The 23,351-nt window shown below is 48.7% G+C and overlaps 1 protein-coding gene across 1 annotated transcript in view; it reads right to left on the bottom strand.

Annotated features, from left to right (window-relative positions):
* Positions 1-23,351, bottom strand: part of ERI3 (ERI1 exoribonuclease family member 3) — a gene marked incomplete at both ends in the record, with an annotated part of 87,398 nt that overhangs the window by 48,838 nt on the left and 15,209 nt on the right. The window contains 3 exons of the mRNA XM_079536296.1: positions 3,211-3,283; positions 20,549-20,640; positions 22,437-22,496. Of these exons, the coding sequence (XP_079392422.1) occupies positions 3,211-3,283; positions 20,549-20,640; positions 22,437-22,496 (225 nt within the window). The remainder of the gene's footprint in view (positions 1-3,210; positions 3,284-20,548; positions 20,641-22,436; positions 22,497-23,351) is intronic.

Here is a 23,351-nt window from a genome sequence, read left to right as displayed (position 1 = left end):
AATAGCTCCCACAACCCAATTCTGGAGTCAGGGAACAGCCAGCTCCCCACCAACAGTTGTGCTGGGCTGCAAAAGAGACCATGAAGGCAGACTCAGGCAGGGGCCTCGTGTCAACAGTAGGAGAGAAACTGGCACCACTTCTTTGCTCTTTCACAGAAGAGAAGGCTGAAGTTCACAAAAATGATAAGGTTTAAAAGAAATGAAAGGACATGCATCTTCACACTACTGTGAATAAGCAGAGTACAATTAATGCATAATTAAATAGCAAAACTCATTGCTGCAGGATGCTGTAGAAACTGAAAGCGTCAGCAGATTCAGAAAAAGAAACAAATGGCAGCAGATGCAGCAAACGCAGTGGGTAACAGGCACTGGGTCAGGGACAGCCACCAGTCCCAGTCTGAAGGTAATGGCTGGGAACCAGAGCAGGCTGACCTGACCCACACCTGCATGTTGCACTGACAGCAGCGGCTGCAGCAGAAGCTGGCACAGTGAGCCACACCAGCTCCCAAAAGAGCCAGCGCAGCACAGATAGCAGCTGATCCTGGTGCAGCAGGCATTCACAAACCCATCCCTGTTACCTGAGGGTGCCAGTGGTGTAGCAGCCAGGTGACAGGTGCACAAGGGACACATGCAGGCAGGATGGTGGCTCTCACGTGAGATGGTTTAAGGGGACAGCTAAAATGCTGCGGCATTCACAGAATGGCTCTGCTTCCTGCAGCCCTCCCTCCGTGCTCAGCTCATCGAAGGGAAGAACATGATCAACTCTCTGCCCCGAGTCAGCTCTACCCTGACAGCTCACTAGAGATACACGATCGCTCAGTGACATTAAAAATGTCAGCAAACACCGATCAGGCTTGGCAGCAGGGATGTGCTACCAGGCTGGGGAGGCACAGGGCAAGGTAAAACTTCTGCAAACTCGGTCAAGTGCATGAGCAGCTTTTCTCCCTTTGTCTTTCACAGGAGGCTTTAGCTCAGATCCAAGACATCATGGCAGCAGGCAGGATGGAGCTCAGCATTACTGGCAAGGCCAGACCAGTCCCAGAAGGTTTCCTGGTGCAATACAAGTGTGCTCCATGTGCATGAGCAGAGGAACATGCAATACGTTTCGATGCTGCATCACTACACACAGAAACAAACTACGTCTGCCTCATGCACGCACCTGCCCAGCATATGTCCCTGGATTCTGACTTGTAGCTCCCAAACTCAGTGGGATTCTCTCATTATCAGTGGTCACAAGCAGAGACCCAAGTAAAAGCCAACAGGATGCAGGTGGGACCGTTCTGCAGGAAGCTGCTTTCAGTCACGCATGCCATTTACACTCAGATGAACCGTTTTCTCAACATCTGAAAGATCCAAGTCTCCACATTATCCATGACCTAGAAATTAGCAGTTTCACACCACCCCCAACATCTTCACTTCATGGATCAGGTCAGAGGCACTAGGAGGTGTTTCTAAGTCAGGAACTTGCCAGAGGGAGGAGAAAAGGGGCCGCCTGAGCTCCAAGGGAGGAGCAGGGGGGCGAGTCACCCGTCCATCCTTATTTGTCTCATGCTGGGAGCTCAGTCACAAGAAACTGAGACTGCTGGGTTCTGCTGCTCGCACAGGATTATTTATTCAGGCTGGAAATGCTCTCTGATAAAAACAAACACACCTGCACAGGGACAAGCAGACACAAGCCCCAGCCCGTGTGTCCCATCCTACACTCTTAGTCTGCAACCCCTGCAGCCAGCTGGGCAGGGGAGCACTCCCATGTTTCCCTCTGTCCTTCAGCCCTGTGCTTGGTGCTTCACCAGTGCTCGCCAGTCTTCAGCTCACTATCAGAGTTTATGCTGTAACTCAGTGCATGAACACTTGTCTTGAAGAACGGCTGCTTGTCTGGTCTGCATTACAACACATCACAGCCCCTGCTATGCTAAATCCTAGAGCCTTGAGCTATGGAAAAGAGCCGTAAGCCATCCATCCATAGACCCCGAGGAGGAGCACAGATGGATCAACCTACTGCTGAGCAAACATCATGGGACACAGGATTATTTTGTTTATTATTGTTATTCTGAAGCCATCAACCTGCTGGTTATGTAGCTGCTATCCATTCACCGGAAGTTTAGTGAACTTCAAATGGCGATCATTAATGGTCACTGAACTGCAGAATGCCCCAACGTGCTTTCAGATTTCATTTACCAAGGACCAGCAATCAGCCAAAAGATTTGCTCTGACAGCAGGGAAATACAAGACCCCTTGACAAGTTCAGCCGGGAACGTGCTGCCAGCATCCCTTGTTCAGCTCATGTTCTCCCCCATTTGATGGAACAGATCATGCAAATTGTCCTTCTGTGGCCGCTCAACCTGTCACTCATGCTTCCATGTAAAACAATAAATAAGTAAAAAGAACAAAAGAAAAGCCCATAACTACAACAAGCTGTTTACAGGCAAATTCCACTTACTGAGACCCCTAATTATAAGGAAAAGGCACAGAAACCCAAACAAAACATGAAATTGGATGGGGGAAGGGAACCCTACTCACTCCAAGGTTTAATCAGAAGGACCACCCCAGATATGCTTTGCACAGATCCCAGCCTCCCCAGCCCTGCTATAGCTGGGTATCACGTTCGTTTTTTCTTTCCACTCCCATTTGCCACTTGGGGCTTCACCATGTTTTTCCATGCTGGTGCATGGCAGGCTGCTCCTTGCCAGTCAGAGATGAAGCACCGCACAGCAAAGTGCAAGGGATTTTGCTCTGCAACTTGATCGCTGGTCTCTTAGGTGGACATGCTACTGAGACAGCACAGCACGAAGGGAAATGCTCATTTTTATACCAGCATATTTGCCCACTTATCAACCAGAATTTTATCAGAAGGAAAGCATGCTCCTTGGAGCCTTATATGGCTGCAGACAAAACAGAGTGAGCAGAACTGGGATCAACAAAACCCTTGCTGGTGAGAGGCCTTGCAGCATCCCACTATTACATGGAGACACTGCACTGTGCTGCCACAATGGGTTTCTCCCCAGCTGCAGAACATATCCCATCAAGTACAGTAAGACTCTATTAGAGGAGATACAATAGGAGTCAGAGGACTCGCTGAGACCAGCTTCTGAGAAAATAACTCATTTCAATGCAAAACAGCAGTAGTTATTAGACACCTCCTTAAGAGGAAAGAAGGAAAAAAAAGGGGGGGGGGGAAGACGGAGACCATGGCAGCTTGCACAAAAGTACCTTTTTCAGATTAATCCACTGTTTGAAGTAATCAGCAACCGGCAGCCCTAAGTACTGGCATTGTCCTGGTAACCTGTAAGAGAGAAGAGAGAGCAGGTTTGATTCAATTACTGTCCTGACAACACAAACTCTGTTTTATTAAGCACATTTCACTCTGAGATGGAAGAGCCCCTCCAGCCTGCAGCAGCAGGCTGCACATCAGAAAGGACAGCAGCAAACAAACCTCACGAGAGCACAGCTTGGCTGAAGCCTGACACACACCCAGCCACAGCCAGGCTGAAGATGCAAAGAGCTGCACACTGTCCCACTGCAGGTTTGAGCAGCAGTGGCCAGATCTGCAAGCATGAGTCTTTAACCTCTGCCAACAGGGCTCACTGTATGGGTACAGAGGGACACCAAAAGCCCTGGATTTGGAAAGTGGCTCCTTCTGCACAATGCCAGCCAGGCAGAGAACCCTGCTTTGCCCATGGATGGGGAAGGCTGAGAAGCAAAACCGGGGCTCCAGCTGTGCTAGAGATGAGTTATAGGAGTCCTCTCCAGCTAGTTTGATCCAATCAGGAGTAATTGATGAATCTTGTTCATTCACGTACTGCTGAGCATGCCTGGGGCACTGGTCACAGGATCTTTAACTGAAGCAAAGGAACATCCCAAATAAATATGTCAACTAAATAAATGACTAAATTAGACTCATTTGTGCATGTTAAAAGCCACAACCCCAGGAATTGGCTTTTGCAAACAGAGGGGGTGGGGAAATCTCACAACTTCCTTAAACGTGTGGGGACTGCAGGGGAGGAGGGAAGAGCCGCAAGTGCCAGCATCAGCTGCTCCAGCATCTCAGCACACATCTGTCCAGGGCAAAACACAGAGAACCCAGACTGGACTTGAGATTCAGGACTGAAATTCAGGAACAAATTCTGAGCTGAGTGCACCATCAGCCCCTGTACGGTAGCTAAGAGCTCAGCCTATCTCCAAGCCCTCTGATTTCCAGGGCAGCATCCCTTCAGATCTAGAGCAGCTGAACTATGAAGAAACCAAGGGGGGATGCAGACAGCACATCTGTGGGTAACATGAGATTCTGTGTATCACAGTAACCAAAGGAGCGCTGCTACCTAATTCCTAAAGGGAAGAAAAGGACAAAAACTGGCAAATATATTCAAAGGAATCTCCCAGAAATACGTGACCAATGCAGCTGCCATGCCCAGCCCCAGCAGTGAGCTGCCTTTGTGGGCTTGCTTAGGATGAGGAAGGGAAAGACTGTGCTAAAACCAAGCACCTGGTCCTGTAAAGACATACATAGCCTCATTTAGGAGTGGCAATTTAAGCTATACAGAAACATTTAAATAAAGAGGTCCATAAGAATCTCTTCTGTCAAAAGAATGAGCTTACAGCAGCAGAACCGAGGCGATCTGCAAGGTAAGCAGCACAACATGACAGTGTGCTCTCATCTCTTGGCACAGCTCATCTAACGCCAGTACCATCACAACTGCATGGCCATCATGTAAAAGTCAGCCTGCCCTGTGCCATTACCCATGTCCATGACACTCCAGAGCTGAACAGACATAACCAAGCCCAACCAGCATCCTAGGAAAGCTGCTTTCTATGAGGGCCAAATGTAAAAACATCACAAGAAAAAGGAACTATCTCAAATAAATGATGGGTCTAACAAGGGAATCAGCTCAACCTCTGGGACTGCTCACTTTAGCTGGAGAGGACCACAAGAGCTGTTAGTAAGAAATGTGTTACTAAATGGTTTCCCCTTTCAGCCCAAGAAATCTTCATTAATACAGCCTTCAACCTGGCTCCAGCTAAAGGAATAATTCTCATCTCACCTAACATTTAGACAGGGCTTAGGACAAGCCAGAACAGAACTGTTCTTGTTAGCCACACGAAGTGACAGCTAACCACCCAGTTCAATGAATGACATGAAAGCATTTCCATACCCGTGGGATCAAAAAGGATAGGAAACAGGACAGCTTGGTTCTTCTCCCACCCTGAGACTGATGGCAGTAAGCCCAGGGCGCTGGACAGTGGGACTTTAATTGGAGAAAATAAATGTTCCAAATAAATATGTCAACTAAATAAATGACCCATTTTTGCAAACAAGTAACAACCCCAGAAACTGGCTGTGGAACTGTGTGACCTAAGGACATTCCCCCTCCCCCTCTGTGCTTCTGCTCCCCTCATTTCACATTAGCACCAGAGAGACTTTACCAAGTTTTTAAAGCACTGGCAGCTCCATATTCATACCATAACCTGGGCAGGTTGTCAGCCTCCGCTTCCTGAGCTGGAAGATTCAGGTGGGGTGGCCCCAGGCTATCAGGGAGACAGCCCCTGAGCACCTTGCCCTTACTGAAGTACAGCCCTGTGTTCTGGTGTAGTCCAGGGCTGCAGAGGTCTCGGCATAGACGTGGGGATCTGGGGGCTCTCATTGCACCGAAGGCAGGATCCAGGAAAGCACTCCTAGCTTCAAGGTTGTCACCTACAGTGGGTCCGTGCTCCCCCAACCTAGGGACCAGGCAGCAGTTTCTCCATCACCTTCTCCAGGTTGGAATAGGCATGGCAAACCTGTGACTCTCCTGGGGAATAAAACTGCCAAGGCCTTTAAGAAAGCATCTCTGTTTATTAGGATCACTGTTGATTTGAGCAGCTCAGCTGGACCAAGCTGGACCAGGCTCTGAGCAACCTCATCTAGCTGTAGGTGACCGTGTTCAGTTGTGGAGGAGTTAGACTTAGACAGCCTTTAAAGGTCCCTTCCAACTCAAATTATTCTATCATTTGGCAAACAGGCCTTATGCTCAATATGGCTCCTCATTTGGTAAAATTCAATCTTGATGAGTAGAGCGGCTGTGCTCAAGCAAATAGCTCAGGATACAGAATCACAGAGTCATCAAGGCTGGAGAAGACTTTCAAGACCATCAGGTGCAAACATCAACCCAACTTGCCAAGTCCCATCATTAAACCGTGTTCCTCAGTGTCACATGCATGTATCTCTGAAATACCTCCAGGGATGGAGACTCCTCTGCTTCCCTTGACATCAAGTGAACAACAAAGATCCCACCATGCTTCCAGCTTCTGAGTGAAGTCTCACTGCTTCCTCTCCACACAATCTCACCAGCCAACGACTGTGCTTCAGGCACTTGCCAGTGAGAAGCCTGAAAATGGCTGCAGGATCCTCCAGCCTCCAATGCAGCTCTGCTTAAGCCTGCACTTCCATTTTCAGAGAGCCCCCTCATCCCAGGCTCTGTTTTCCACCCAGCCCTGGTCCTCTTCATGCTGTGAGGGAAACAGGGGCTGGAGAAGAACGGGATGTAAACGGAAAGTGAGGTCACCTGACTGCATTCCTCCCAGTGAAACCAGTGAGAAGCGCACAGCTCAGTGGTGATAAACAGCCTTGCTTTAGTTATCACTTCCCTTAAGTTAAGGAGAGCAGCCTAGTGATGGATGGGCTGGAATTCGGTTATCGGGGAAGGCTGTCAGCCAGAGTTGCCTATCTCCACACACATTTAGCAGGGCATCATTATGCGATGGCATGGAGTTAAAATATGACCAAGGGTATTGAAAGTAAGAGAGAATGGGATTTAAAAAAAAGAAAAAAAGGCAAATTGAGCAACAATAAAGGAGCGTGAGGCAAGAACGTTATCGTACGAGTGACACCTTTTATCTCGGTCTGGTTAGCTAGAGCAGGGCACAAATTGGTCCTTCCTCCACTATTGTATCCTCTTGTACAAACAGAGGCAGATAAAATGTGTCACCGGTGCGATAGCATATCAATTTAACCCTAATTATCTAGGGGGTCAAACTAAGAAATAGGGGTTTCTCATTTCAACAGGTTCCTCCGCCTCTGCTCAGAGCCACCACATTAATATGGAAGGGAGGGTTGGCCATAATTGATTTCCGTCACTCAGGTGGTCCTCGTGTATAAAAAATTAATGCTTGATTCTCCCAACTCATCAGAGCTGGTTAACGTCCATCTGCTTCTGGGTTCAAGATGTCAGGAGACAAAGAAATTGGGCCACTTTCTACACACTGGGTGTATTGATATTGAGGCAGTTTAAAGAATAAGTCTCTCTTTGGGAAAGATAAAGGGACATTAAATCTTGATATTTATAGACCTGGTTGTAGCTTTCAAAAAAAAAAAAAAAAAATCACGCACCAAAGACCTCAAGTTGGAAGAGATGCAGAACATTTTAATTGCGGCCCAGCCAACCTCGCTGCACCAAGCTGCCAAGGAGAGGGCAAGCATGCTTCTGCTCTGCAAGTCCTCTGCTGAAGGAGCATGGGAAGCTTCAGTGGAGATGCTGAGATGTGGCAGCATGGAGCAGAAGCAAGGTGTCACCCAAGGGAGTAGGACAGCTGCCAAGAGCAAGGCTTGGTCAAGGGCTGGATTAGCCCCTGCCAGGTGACTGCCTTCTCTGCGCCTCCATCCCTCTGCCTCCATCATTGCACTTCACAAGCAGCAGCTGTGCCAAGACAATACATTTGGAGAGGGTTTGAGAAGCCCTAGGCTCTTGCAGAAACCCTGAGACAGGTGCCTTCTCTTCTCCTCCCCCCCCCCATCTCATTCTGCCTTCCTTCCACCCTCTCAGTTCTCTCAGCCACCCCCAAACTTGTCACAGCGCAACAAGCCTACGAGCTGCACATCAGCTTTAAATATCAGCGTGCGTGAAGCGGGGACATGAGAGCAGGGAAGTGGGAACAGACAGAGCCAGCCTCCATCGCCTGTCAGTGAGCACTAATGAATTTCAACACCAGCAGCCATTGCTTCAGATGGGCTGGCGAGAGGAGACGGAGTTGCAGTGAGGAGCCTTTGCAGGAGCAGCCTGCCTTGTTTCAAAGCCCCTCTGTTAATAAATGTCAGAGCTGAGCTGGCTGCAGCCCTCACTGGGATGAGTGGTTTGGGGGTAGGGGGGGACAGGCAGCTGACAGCATGCGAGTACTTGGGCTGGCACGGCTCCTCCTGCTGCACTCCCAGATGGGAGCCAGAAAAAAGTCCCAGAACCCAAGGGGCACACATCCACTGTAGGGAATCAGAAACAACCTCCAAAGGAGCCACAACTGCAACCCCATCATCACCCAATGCCACTTGCTGGGGTTGGAGCTATGGAGAACAGTCCCAGGGTCGGGCAGAGGGGTGCAGAGGCACCCAGGCACTCTGCCTGTACTACTGGCAGCAGCAAAGGCTGACCAGAGCAGTCTGCCCCTCTGCTAGCACAAATGCATTCCTGAGGCAGCAGCAGCATCCAGCACAGGGCACCACATGGCAACCGCACCGATGCACAACATGAAGGTCAATGCAAGTCTTCTTTACAAATGTCAACCTGTCATCTCTGGATATTAATGAGGGCTGACCAGCAGCTAAAATGCATCCATGCTCCATTAGTAATAAGAGAGCCACAATGCAGGAGAAGAGCATACACCGAGGCGTGCGGAGGCTCCGCAGGGCCTGGGGAGGTGTGCTGATGCACAAAGATAACAGAAGCCATTCTAAGTACCCAGTGAGGGAAGCAGGCTGCACACAAACCCCTTCACTGGAGAGCGTGTTAGCTTTTTCCATCAATCTTTAATTGGATTAGGGTAATGAGGCCAAAAAACCCAGGCTAAGCAGCGAGGCTAATACCTGGCACTCTCAGAGCTTCCTGTCTCTTTCTGGCCAGCACTGCTTTCCCTCTGTCCCACTTACATTTCCACCTAGGAAGCCCCAAAGGCTCACCATCACTTGCTCGCCCTGCAAAGTGCGGCGTGCCTTCCACTGCCATCAACCTTAATGAAACATGAAGGCATTTAGCACCATGTGAAATCTGGCCCTTTTATGGGTTTCTGTCTGTGCGTCAGCTCGATGCTGGCAGAGATGCTATCTCAACATTAAAAGCAAGGCTGTAACACAGTAGGTATTCAGCCTCCAACAGAAGATGTTCATCAACAATTGCACACACATGATGCTACAATAAATCTATGTGCTACTGCTTAACAGCTTCTCTTAAAAAGATTCATAGCTCTATTTACTGGGCCTGATTCTCCTGCTATACATGCGGGAGTAAATCTGGAGTAACTCTACTGCTGTTAGTAGGCAGCCAGTGGGAATAAGTAGCCATGAAAGTAAGCTACAAATGCAGCCTTTTGATTTTAAATAACCACCTAATTAACATGCAGGAAAGCAGGACTTGCTGGTTTTACAGTTCAACTGAGGTTAGGGGTGCAGCAGGCAGAACCTCCAAGTTCTCCATATCAGCAAAGCAGCATTCAGGGTCAGGGCAAATGCTGTCTTCCAGCAGGGAGGAGGGCTGGGGGGAGTTGCCTTTGACAACAGAAGGGCACCAAGTTGCTCCCAATGAAAGAGAAATTGGAAAGTCTCCAAGGCTGAGGGTCACCTCCTCAGCCGTGAGAATCTGACACTATATAAAAAACTTTAAAACAGATTTTTACATACAGGCTTGCTGCAACAGATTGGCCGCTTATAACATCACAGAGTACCTTATCAAGAGCAGTGTACAGTCTTAGCATACTGTGCACCTCTGGCACAGGCATGTTCTTGATAGAAGTCACCAGCCATGACCACAAGCTGCAGGTGGGGAGTTTCCCATCTTCACTGTACAGGAAATAAAGCGCTGGGACAGAGAGGTGGGGAACCTCCTCACTGCAAACATACTCAGAAGAGACCCCAAGTGAGCTGTCTGAGCTTGAAGTCAGCCCTTCTTAGAGCAGCAGGCTGGAATAGAGATCTCTATTTAAATGATTCTGTGATTCATGCTGCAGTGGAGGCCAATTAGAAACACAGAGCGTGTCCTTCTTCTATCTATATAGCCTGTTAGGGAGTGTTTCATACAGAGCCTTGTCTCGTAATCGCCTGGTCCTCTGCATATGAGCTGGCTGAAGAGGCTGCACTCAGACTCCTGCTGCAGAGCATTATGTCTACTCCTTGATTAAGGCAGGGCACATGATGCAATGAGTACATCCACAACGCATTGTGTCCAAACCCCCTCAAAACCCAAACAGGCACAAAAAACTGAACTGAAATTAAAGGTGCTTCTCCCCAACTGCACAGTTTCCCACTGGAGTAGCTCCCCAAAAAACTGGAGCATGCAAAACCCAGAGTGAGGTGCTGCTCAAGGGCAGAGCATGCATCCTGTTCCAGCTCCCTTCCCGACAGGCAGGAGAAAGCCTTGTCTCTCCCATCCCTTGCCTGTCCTCACCATTTAGCTCGTACACTCTTCAGGACCAGGGCTTCTCTGCTATGAGTCATAAACTGTTTAGTGCCTAATGGTAAAGCCTATAGACGCTTAACATAATACAATCATGTCACTTAAAGGCCATTAGTCTCCAGTCTGAACAGCATTTTTCCAGTCACGAAGGAGAGCTGCCAGCTCGGGAAGGCAGAATAAGGACGTGGGTGGCCACATGGGTCACCAGATCCACAGACACCCAAATGACTTCTGTGATTACCTCCTCTTTCTCTCCCCACAAAGGGAAAGGAGGCAGTGGGATGGGGGTAACTCCATCCCCTCTGCTGATATATAGCTGAGCATTACATGCATGACAGCTCTGTGTGCTTTCAGCACAGGCTGTGAGCACAGGACGCCCAGCACCCTGAGAAACAGGGGCTGAGCACAGGTTTCTCTGCTGTTACAGATCAGCTCTACACAAGGGGAATCCACTTTGGGTTTCTCCTTCAGGGAGAGAGCCTGCTCCCCACCTCCAAGCACGAGCTGCCATTAGTATTTGCTTCAGCAGAGAGAAGGAGCAGTGAATCCTCCAGAGCAAAGGACAAGTGCAGCAATTAGGATGCAGGGGCTGCGGGAGCTGTTTAACAGCCCGACCCAGAGGTCAGTGCCGCCAACTCCCAACCCCTGCATAAATATTGTATGAATCAGGGAGAGGGGCTGTTACAAGCCAGCATCAGCCCTCCCCCCTCCATCACCACTCTGCATCTCACTAGATGTGCCAGCAACATTATTTACAGATGTGACAGTCAGGGAAATCACTTGAGTAACCAGGGGAATGGGGAAGAGGGCTGCTCGGCAGAGAAGGAGCCTGTGGCTGCAGTCTCACCCCCATTCTCCAGCTCCTTGCCTGGGTCAGAGGCTGCCCAGAAAAGCTGTAGATGCCCCATCCCTGGAGGTGTTCAAGGCCAGTTTGGATGGGGCCCTGGGCAGCCCGAGCTGGGAGGGAGCAACCAGCCCATGGCAGGAAGGTTCCAACTATGTGATCTTTGAGACCTCTTCCAAGCCATTCTATGATTCTGTGATCCTTATGGACCCCTACCAACTTGGGATATTCTATGATTCTTACTGCAGGGCAGCCACAGCTGCTGACGTCTCTGCAGATTCCCCTACCTGCTCTGTTTGGCACCAACCACCTTCTCTAACCATGACCTGCCCACTGTTTGCCCTCTGAAGATCACATTCACCTACAGCTCCAGTCCAGACTGGCACCATCCCTACAGCATCCTGGAAGGTCCTCTCCATCCTATGTGTGTTCTTTTACTGGAGATGGCCATCAGCTGCATACCTGTTATGATGCTCTGCATAAGTGCAAACCTGCTTTCAGGATCACTGAACCACTGAGATCAGCAACTGCTGAGGACAAGGACAGGAGCAATTCTCCAAACGTACATTAGCAGCACACAAATTCCTAAGGGCACACAGCTAACACACATCCCTGCCCAGGGCAGTCACAAGGGCTGCAAGATGGGGAGCACAGCCTGGATATACTTCGGTCCCCAACACTCCTCCAGAAATGCTTCTGCTGCTCTGTGGTTGGCTGCTGAATGCAGGGCAGAAGCTCAGACTAATCATTCTCAGCTTTCCTGAGCTCACTGTGCAATTAATGGGCTTAATTATTGATGGCAAAGGCAGGGAAGGAAGGAAAGAAAGAAAAAGCCAACGAGAAGAGAATGACGTGGGGGTGGCGGGCGCCAAAGGTCTCCAAAGCTCCCCTCAGCCTAGAGCAGAGACAGAGCCCCTAGCTGCTCCGCAGCTCCCATGGCCCTGCTCTAATGCTCCCTGACATGCCTCTGAAAGCAGCGAGCTGTTTGCAGTCACCACCGTGATTTGTTAGTAATTATTTTCACGGTGTCACATTGCTGTCACTCTCTTAACAAAGAGACAGGCAGCCCGAGGCTGCCTGTGAGAAAAAAACAGCAGAGAAAAGGAAGTGTCAGGCACCCAGGGATCCTCTTTGCTTCCTGGGTTTCATAACCAGAGTCCCTACCAGCTTCTGAAGGAACTTCTGAGGAAAAGTGGCAAGTGAGGATCATTTCCCATCCAGGTCACAGAAAGAGGAATTAATTACTGAGCCTCCTCCTAATTTCACATTATCTATATAACTGGTGCAAGACCCTGGTGCTTAAACCCGCTTAAGTCACCAACTTCCTACAGCAAATGCAGAAAACTTCAGCAGCTGACAACTTTCAGCTTTCTTCTTGCAAGCCCTGAATTCTTTCATACAGTCTTGCCATTGGGCTGAGTTACCCTGCTGGCAAATCTTACCTCCGCCGACCGGCTTTGCATGCGTTAACCCCTCCACACCAGCCTCATTCATTCTGTCACACTGCTGCGCTCCATGTGTCAGGAACACTCCACTTGGCATTTCCCAGTGCCAGGGATCTTGGCAGCTTCCTCACACCTGAAGCTCACAACCTGATGGCTTGCCAGCTCTGTTTTCTTGCAGACACCACAGGGATTTGACAAGAACCTCCCCTCAACCCACCCTCCACCCATCCATCTCCCACCTGCCATGCGACCGCAGCCATCCATCCTTCGGCTAACGTGTCACTCAGATGTAATCACTCCTTTCCCGTAACTGCAGAGCCTGCTTGGGCCCCCGAGGAATGGAAGCTATTTCGGCACCCGAAGTGTCACACAACATAAAGACAGAGAGATGAAAGGATGAAAGGCTCAGACACCTGGCCAGCCAGCCCTTAAAGCACCCTGTGACTCTACGCAGAAAGCAAGTGGGCTTCATTCAGCGCAATCCCGAGTCTGAATTGCATGAGACAAGCATTCTTCCTTGACAGCACACCGAGGTCATTCCCTGTGTCGGCAGAACCTGGGCTATGGAAATATTAAGCCTCACTTTCTAAGCAAAACCCTCCCACAATTAACTGCACAGAAGAGCACTGACTCAGAGGGCAGCTCCTTTTCAGGGGTCCTTTTAATAATCAGAAACGGCACACGCATGCTGTGAAGAATTAGGATCACCATTGGGAAGCTAAATGGCCCATAAAACGTAACCGTTCTCCTCAGCTTGGGGAGTATGGTGAGCTGGAGAAGAGGGGCTGCAGCCTTCCACCTTGCCTGGCTGCACAGCACGTGGCTCTGTGCTAAGGATGGAGCTGAGCCCAGCCCTGGCTGACACTGGCACTGACAACAGCCCAATATGTAAGAACTGAGCAGGGACAGTAGAGATGACCAAAGGCACCTACAGAAGGAGATGAAGGGTCACTTGGTATGCAAGTGCTGGGCAGATGGAAGGAGGAAGCCCTCAAAGGAGGCAAAGAAAGCTGAAGGGTCCCAGGCAGGACAACAGGTTGGGCAGCATGAGCCTCCCACACAGCACCGCAGGCATGTCACACTGCATCCTCACTCCTCTTCCCCCAAGTCTTCACAAGACGCGCTCTTCAGGGTGACAAACACACAGGAAAAGGGAGCTCCAACATGGAATGGACTTAGCTCAAAAAGTTATCTGCAGCTGTGGTGTCCCACACTCACCCAGACATCCACTCCTCAGGCTACGGAGAGTGGCCGGACAATGCACATGAGAATACGCTGGAGGGAAAATACCAGGGATGACCTCAAGATGGCCCAGTAGGTCTGTGCCAGCCAGGAGCTCCAGGAGGAAAGGGACTGAACCCATCCAGGAAAATGGCTCCCAACAGGAAACAAGCATGCAAACAATTAAAATGCTTTCAAGAAAGCCACCGAGTTATGCCAAGCTCGACTATAACAAAGAGGCTGCTCCTAGGCTAGCAGTATTTTTCAAGCAGGGCTCTCCAACCTGAGCAGCCATGATCACACTACTCCCAGCAAAGCCACTGGGAAGGCAGCAGTGATGACAACACACAACCGCCTTGCTTTTGCTGGGAGCTCAGAGGAGCTGAGATACAAAGGGAGACAGCTGACATTTCAGCCCCAGCATGAAACACTACAGCTGTCTAGTGCTAGAAAAATTAAGCTTTTTGAAGCAATAAGGAAAAGTTACAACCGATGAAGCTACTCTCATGCTGCACACACCTGAACTCAGATGATAGAGTCCTCCAGTGGTGTCTCCTTAACCGTCCTCAAGTCAGCCAGCTTTCTGACCCCTCAGGGCATGGGGTAACCATGAAGTTGAGTTGCTATCAGAGGCCTCTCATATATGCAAAGAAGGCCAGGGATGCTTTTTACCAAATATTCAGTATGGATCCATTGGTTTTGAAGCTGTTTTGCCTAAATTCATTATAACGCTGGACACAGAATTCACCTTAGAGATTTCTATTGCAGAAGGAATTATTTTTCCCTATTGTATGATAAGATGATACTGAGACGAATGGCTTGCATTCAGTCCAGTATAACTGTTCAAATAAAGCTTGTATTACTTTATCCAAGTATGGAAAATCCACCTCTCCATTTGTTACCCCACCTCAAGGGTTCATTGCTGGAAATGAAGTATTTCATGCAACGCCTGTCTCATTTTCCCCTACACCATAAATTTATTTCAAGTTTCTCCACCAACTTCTTTGACACTGATTCCCAAGCAGCAGCATCCATGCTCCACAGTGTGCATCAGGCATCACAGCTCAATAAATCTTTGGCAATTACAGCCCTGACTATGACAAACATCTCTGCTATGACGCACCAGGCAAGCAGCAGACCCAAAAGTGATAGTCCACTGTATGGCGATCCCTACGCAAAGATTTCATGTCCAGAACTTAACACAGAGGCATTCTCACAGTCACACATCTCAGTGCTGCTCGCAAGAAGCCTCATGCAATCAACACATTTCAAACAAAGGCAGGAACAGGAGACAGGTGGGGAACCGACGCAGAGGGATAACAAAAATCAAGGGTGCAAAACTGATTTTAAATAAGCATTGTACACTCTTATTTTTAAGGGGAAAACCTTAAAAATCCAAGATTTATTTTGCATCACTGATATAATTTCCTTTAAAAACAAAAAGCTGGCCTGCAGGGTCACAGAAGTGAATGGGGTCTGTGCTGCTCCCTGTAAGTGCTAGAGGAGAGCATGCTCATAAGGCTCCCTTGCTCAGCTCCGGCAGTGCACTTTAGGATGTAATTACATGAACAACTCCATCAGCAGAGCTGACTCAAAAGGTTCCTGACCCTGGATATTCAGTCCCATCCCTGCACTGCAGTTCACCATCCTCTTCTTGAGCCAGTGTAACCACGTGAAAGGATATACCATAGGCTTGGTCAGCAAAACAATCTGCATTAAGGTAACAAAAAAGCTAATCCAAAGATTTTAGTTGGAATTACTGTCTTATTTTTAAAGACAGATTACTACATTTCTGTTACCAGCTCTTCCCTCAAAGCCACTCTCTAAACCTAGCTTCTGCAACGCCGTCATCTAACCAGCTCACCCTATGCCTTCTCCTGCCTCTCCCCACAGCTACCCATGCAGTCCCAGGCACCCAACTCGGGCTGCCTGCAACTTCTGCCCCATGCAGAGACTGCTGACCCTCTTCTGTTACTGTGATAAAGAAGAGCACGCGTAAAGGACACCAACACCATTGATTCTTCATCTTCATGACCTAATGCTGATCCCAAGCCAAGCCGTAAGGACAGAAGGACAGAAAGACCTACCTACTGACACGCTCTGAGCTGGTATCAGAAGGCAAGTGTTCTCCCAGTCAGTGCCACTTGCACAGGAAGGGCTAAAAGAGTAACACTGAATTAAGCAGAGGTATAATTAATTGCTCAGAATTTACTAATGTGCAACCTAGGAAGAGCACCAAGGGCTATAAACATTTCAAGATACTTCACAATGTTATATCACCGCATTAGAGAGTACCAGCATTTTAACACTTGTTTAAGAAAATAAAATACAACTGAGCAGTAGCTTCCTGTAAAGAAATAAATTAGCGCATTGTAATCAGCCACAGTAAATGCAGTACAAACATCTTCATACTGCAGGTACACAGAGCAAAGCCTATGCATGTTTTTACTCTTCTGCTGCATTTGCAGAATGATCCAAACCTGGAAGGTTTAATGTGCTCCTGACATTAAGTTGCAGCTCTGAGGTTCACCAGATGTGGCTTCAGCTCCTTTCCCTGCCTCTGCCTATATGTACGATGCACGTGTGACCACAGGCCTATCACCTACCTGCGCTGCGTCTCAGCTCTGTAGCAGGAACACACAGTGAAAACGTTCCTTTGGTTGCCAAGATTAATTCACATTGTGCTTACAGAGCGGGCAAAATGGTTCCACACACAGAGGGAGGCAATCTGACATTTCAGAAAAGAGAAACCACACTAAAGAGCTTACAACACAAGGGCTCAACCTCGGCAGACTCCGAGTACCCTCTTTTTCCACTAAAATAATCTCCTGCAGACAATGGCTCCCTCGGCCCTACAGGGGTACGTTACCTTCACCACTCAATGCCACATCAATGTGATTTGTTTAACCACCAGCAGCAGCTCCACCTGCGCGCAGGATGAGGCTCTGGCACTAAAGCTGGGTCTGAATCCGGCCCTGGAGCTTTTCAACTCGGAGGAGAGCTCCTTGCAACAGGCTGAAGGAATCCTCCCGCTGCGCCCGAGGACCGTGTGCCTAACGAGGCTGTATCCCAACTCATATTTTAGCTTGGCAGGTCTGGTGCTCCTTTCATCTTTTGCTTCAGGTAGCTCTCTTTAATTAATAACATTTCTGTGTCGGCACAGGGAACTTTCCACCCAGAATGAATGGCCTTCTCTCATTAGACCCACGACTGTCATGATGTATTCAAGAGCAGGAGTGTGATTCATTCCCTTGTCTGGGAATGAGGGGTGCTGCTGGGGGGTGGAGGGGAGAAGTCTCTGTAATGAGTGACTGATATTTGCTGAAGCTGAGATGCGACTCTGTCGGCTTGAACTGCCTTGTCAGGACATGCCTTCAGAAAGGTGATGTTCCTACTCAAGAGGTTTTCCTCATTAAAGAAATTGCATCTTAACAAGAGGGAAAGGGAGGGGCGGCAGGAGAGCTGCTGTCTCCCCAACTCCAGCCTGGCTCAGAGCTGAAAGCCGGCAGCCAGCAGCACTCTGTTTCGGAGCCCTCTCTGTAGCAGCAGCAGCCAAATCTTCCAGCAGTGACTTTCCTTTGTGTTTTGCTCCATGACCACGACAAGGCTATGAGCAGCAGGGCAGAGGACCTCAACTGGTGCTCCGCGAGCCCTTCCCAGGTGCATGTCCGTTTCCTGGCTCCTTGTGACTGGTGCTCAGAGGGAAGCCACGCAGAAAGAGCTCTGTGATCTACCAGGAAAGCTCAGATGTTTGAGAAAAGTCAAGTGCACAGCCACAAAGCACCTCATTCTCTGAAGACTCCTAAGACAAGCAGAGGCTTCATGGGTCCTTCAGCAGCTGAGCGTCTATCTTGAATGCTGCTAGACACCCTCATAAGAGCTCTGCACCTTGGCAAACGCTGTTCCTCTTGCACTTTTCTCTCAGCCGAGTACTATGCATGCTGCAACTCCTGGCTTTGACAGGTTATTTACCCACCTTGTCCCCACATCCATCACTGGATGGTGACAGGCTGGTAGGTCCTCCTCTGTGACCCAGCCAACACCCCAAATTCAATTTGCTCATCTGTGTGCTTCCCAGTGCCCTGGCATCTGCTGGAAGCACCCACAAGCAGACAGGCCTGTCCAGAAGACATCATTCCCCAGCACGTGTAGAACAGCACATGTGGACTGAAGCCAAGCAATGCCCAAGTCATTGCTGGAGAAGCCAGGAACAAAGCTGCACAGTTTTCTACCATCAGCCAAACTAAGGACAAGGAATTACAAACCGTGCAAGAAACTGGTAAGAGGAACACAGCTTGCTCCAGAACTCATCTAGAATCCAGTGGGAGTTTCACCATGCAATGCTTCCAGGAACACGTTCCTCCAAACTTGGACAAGCAGCACCACCTCCCCTCTCTGTCCCAGTACCTTCAGCGCCAAGCGCGTGGACTCCACTTGGTAGAACAGGGCATCAGCACCACTGCAAGTCTTTTAGGGAAGCACAAGGTAATTCCCTGGAATATTTCCTAGATGTTCCAGCTCTCTGAGAATGCATCTCCCTGTCTAAGCAGCCTCGTTTCAGCTCTGCGCCTTCCCTCTTTAAAAAGAGATGCTCAGTTCTGCTTTGCTAAACCCTATTTGGCAATGTGTCTACACACATGCAAACTTAATTAGTTTAGGAGGGAGACTCGGCATTTGTGGTGACGGATAAAAGTAATGGGAAATGAGACAAGTCAGAGCTGGCAGGGAGTCCTCACTCAAGCCTCATTCACTGGCATGGAGCTAATCAGATGTGACGCTGCACGCTGCTGCACCCAATCGGTGGCGGAGCAGTGCGATGCGCTACTCGCTGAACGGCTGCAGCCAGGCTCCCCGTATCTGTGGTTGGAAACATGAAATGTACTTTCTGCTCTGCCCTGGAGACGCTTCAGGATTGAATTCTGAAGTTAATGGTTTAAAACATTTTTTTAAAAGGAAGAGGGAGAAATGAACCACTCACTGCAGCCTCATGGCCAGGAGTGGAGTGTTCTTTTCCAGCCGACTAGTGAGGCACAGTCCATGCAAAAGACTGCTGCAAATGGTGAATCAAGTATCTGGGCTCCAGAGCTGCGTGTCCTGCTGGCTCAGCTCACCCCACAGTTCCCATGGCTCACCAGAAACAGGGCTCATCTTCACTATATTTCCCCACTATCGGCCTCTGATGAAAGAGAAAAATGCAGAAGGTTGTCTATTTCATACAGACACTGAGTTATGATGCCATTATCTGGAAACCTTATAAGCCTGGTGTGAAGGGGATGGAAAGATGGGCTTTGAGACATAGCAAACCACAGTTTGTTCCTCACAATCATCACCAAAAGCAGTAAACTGGACTCTCAAAACAACAACAGAGAAGGAGAGCGCCAAGAAAAGAGAAGAGATTGGAAATAGATGTTTAGCACATCCCTGCAGCTGTCTTTGTGTTGGATTCTAACAAACGCTTAAGCACAATTTACAAAGAAAAACACATTAAACCAGTGACAGAAGAATTGGCAATATACTCATGTTCAAGTTCTGGTCATGACCCCAGCAGAGTCCCAGCAACTCCTGACTCAAAAGAGCATGGCAAATTCCTCATCTCTACTAGCGCTTGTGCTGCTGCTTCGATCCCCGTATCTCATGCCTCACTAATCATACCATGTGGAAGCAAGGAGCTGCCACTCTACAAAGACCACTCTGCAGGGAAGGAACTGGTGCTGATTGCTCCCTGGCTGTGCGCAGTTTATTTAGGCTTCCAGCTTGTGGAAACCAACGTCACAGTGAGCACCAAGTAACACTACTAACGAGTTGTGGATGTCAGCTTAGCTTCGCATGTGTCAAGTCCAGGCTTTACTGATGTGATAACAACAGGAGCCTTAACCCAGCACTCTGAGGAAATGAAAAGCTGATGCAAGTTTACAGCAATCCAGGTGAATTCAGCGCAGTATGATAATACTCTGCAAATATCTTACAGGTTAGATTAATTTCATTCACTTCTTCAAAATCACTTTCCTGGGTTGCTGGTCTAGCTGTTTACATGGGACAACATGCACATACACCAGCACTTGTAGACCTCAGTGCAGGTCCCCACCTGGAACTCTCTAGATGCCAGTCACCCCACTCAGGAACATGACCTCAGCGATAGAAAAGACCAATGAAGCATGTCAGACTTGGCTTGTATTCTTTTCCCAAAGACTACTTTAATTCACATCCAGTTAATGTGCCAAGATGACAGGGACAAAGGATCTCCATGCCAAAGTCAGGTAAAGACTACTGCTTGATTTGAGTGTTCAGAAATGGAATTTCATTTGTATGCTTAGGGATGATCATCCCTTTGGAAAACATGTTGGCTAAAAACAGGAAATATCACAAAGCCCCAGTTTAAACCCTTCTCGCGGTTATGAAAGGATTCATTTGCTATAGAGATTATCCTGGGCAATGATCTGGCACTATGCCTAGCACCTACCTGTCTTCTTAAACAACCCTCCACTCCCAATTATGCACGGCGAACAACGATTTCCCTGAAAAATAAAGACTGGGGACAGTCGGAGGCTTGTAAGGACAAAGATATCCACATTACAGGCAAGCATGGAGCAATAAAGCCCAGAAAAACCTCCCTCCCTTTCCATACTCACATCACTTTCAAATCCCAGTCTCCACAGGTCACAAAAATCGACTTGACGCTGGGATCTAAGAGTCCTTCCTTTGCCATCCATTCGTCGACCCTCTGAAAGGAAGGCAAGAAAAGGGGATGAGTTTTGCAGAGACAGGCCGAGCCAGAACAGTTAAACTCAGATAAGCCGCTTGCAATCAAGTGAGAAGAAAATTGTGATCTTATCCACCTCTCTCCCTGTCTCTCTTCTCTTTTTGCTTGCCATCTGAACAACAGCACGTTTGGACCTTTGAAGATTTCTGATAGGAGACATCAGGCAACCAGAGCGGAGATGATCTTATCTGGCACCACAGCTGCTCTGCTCACAGAGGGATGGAAGTTGTGCAGCCTTAACGGGACAATACAGCTGTGCTTTTACCTGGCATTCCTGCACTTCTCCTCTCCCTGCACCAAATGGGCTTGTAGGGACCTCAACCTGTCCCCCTTCAGCTACGAAGAATGCACTTATTTCTTGAAGCACTCCACTGTGATCTGGGCGAGAGCAAGAGAAGCCAAAGCAGGAGGCTCCACAATGGCCCTCCAGGCATCAGGCTGTAAGCTGAAGGGAATGAGGCAGCCAAACAAATCTGAGCAGGAGCTTCTTACTACCTGTTTGAATATCCAGGATAACACAAGCATCCTGGGATGGTGTCCCTCACTCACAGCATTGCTCACCCACTCCACTCCACACACAGGATATGGGAGAGAGAGAGAGAGAGAGACAAAGAACTGGGTACATCTGAACACTGCAGCAGTCACAGCCAAAGGCAGGCATCCCACCTTCCACTCCCAGGTTTGGTCTCTCCTTGTTCCTTATAATTCATTCAGCTTGGGTTTCAAGTGAGCCCATATTCCCAGTAAACTTCCCACAAGAACATATGTTCTGGATCCACTTCACAAATGGGCCACAATAATCTGCAGGATGCACACTCACCTTAGGGAGCAACCAGGCAGAATTAACCTAGGCTAAACCCCCTAAGAAGACATTCATTCCAACTAGGACAGCCCTCCTGGGAGCAACCACCCCAAAGCAGAACACTCCTGGCCCCATGAGCACCTGCACCTCCAGGATCTGGCAGCAAAGCTCCCGCTGCAACCCTGCTGAACTCTTATGTGAGTGCCCATGAAGTGCTGTCTCCATGGAGGATTTTAAAGCCTTTAATTTGATTTCTTCACATAAGCAATTGTTACAATTATTCTGATTAGGAACAATTAGGTAACACAGCAGTGGAAATCCTGACAGAGACAATGCATTGAGCAGCAACCTGCAGCCTGAGAGGGCTCTGCTTGGGGAGGTTTCCTTCATTATTTAACTACCAACAAAAGCTATTGATGGAGAAACACTTCCAAGCTAATTAAGCTCTAAATGCTGTAGGAATTCAACATTAAGCAGATGGCATTATTAGGGCTATATCTGCATTTGCAAATCCTCCAGATTAGATTTTAGAGGCATTTTCCTTCAATGCTACGTGTATTATTTAGCATTTAAATAGGTAGAAAAAAATTAATTTAATAAAATGCCGAGGAAGAGGAAGGAAAAAAGACAGAGCTTCCAGAGCAGTGGTTTCAAGCAACGCCTCGGTCCTTTAAAACTGGCTCAAGGAAGAATCGCCTCTTCTCCTATCTACTGGCAAGAGTTTGGATATCTTGTCAGTACCCTTGACATGAGCAGCTGGAAATGACAGATCAATGGTTCAATACTCTCAGCAGTGTGTCACCGACGTGACAGCAAATGTTATTCTAATGAAGCTGTAATCATAGTCAAATTACGCGGTTCGATTCTCAGCAAGGGGAGGGCGCAGGGAAGGAGATGAAGAGGAGACGACAGGACCAGAGGTCAGAGTTCAGGAAATAAAGGTTACTCTGCTTACCTCAAGCACTTGCTGGAGGCTCGGCTGCCCATCCACCATGCCTTGAATAATCCCAGTCAGCTGAAATGAGAGACAAACAGAGAGCAGCCATCAGAGCAGCACTCAAAAGATCATTAGAAAGGTCTCCTCTGCTGTCCATCTCCCTGCAACCAAAACATGCTCCTGTGACCTGTGTGGGTGCTGCCGAGCGATCAGCCATAGCAGAGCCACGGGCAAGGGCAGAGCTGCATCCCAAACACAGGAAAGTACGGGGCTCCTGCCCACCCCCCCCACAGAACAATGAACTCCCAATGGGGCTGGAGGCACTCGGGGAGCAGCAGTACCACTGCATGCCTGACATAGTGTCCCAGAGCTGCCCTTTCCCAGTTATTCCTGTTCTGATGAGCTCTACTGGGGGCTCTGGGCATGCTCCTGGTACTGGGATGAGACCACACTATCACTCAGTGGGAGCTGCTCGGAATCCATTCATTCCCTGTGCTGGGCAGTAAAGCATTGCAGCAGGATGGCTTGGCTGCTGAAGGGTAGGCACATGCACAGAGAGATGTGGTCTCATGGGCCCCCACCTGGGATAGCTTGAGGCACACAGAAAGCAGATAATTTTTCTGTCTGTCTTCCAACTGACAAAACCGTCTTTTAACATATTGAATATTGGAGGTCAGTAGCTTGCCATCAATGCACCCAAGTAATTAAAAAAATCATTATTATAACAAGTGCACACTCCAGTATTTCCCTTCATCTGGCACTTTGCAGGAGACCAGCATGGCCTCCTGCACAGAACGTCTCAGCATAAACCACAAGGCTCTGCTACAACATGGCAGCTGGCAGCAGCTCTGCTGCTTTACTTCTCTGTTCCATTGGCTGCTTGGTTTACAGCACTGAACTCAGAAGAAGGGGAACAAGAAAAAAAAAAAGATT

The sequence above is a fragment of the Tetrao urogallus genome, assembly GCF_951394365.1.
Source record: "Tetrao urogallus genome assembly, chromosome: 5".
NCBI lineage: Eukaryota > Metazoa > Chordata > Aves > Galliformes > Phasianidae > Tetrao > Tetrao urogallus.
Note: the sequence above shows the minus strand (reverse complement) of the source record. Positions and strands in the feature narration are given on the sequence as shown.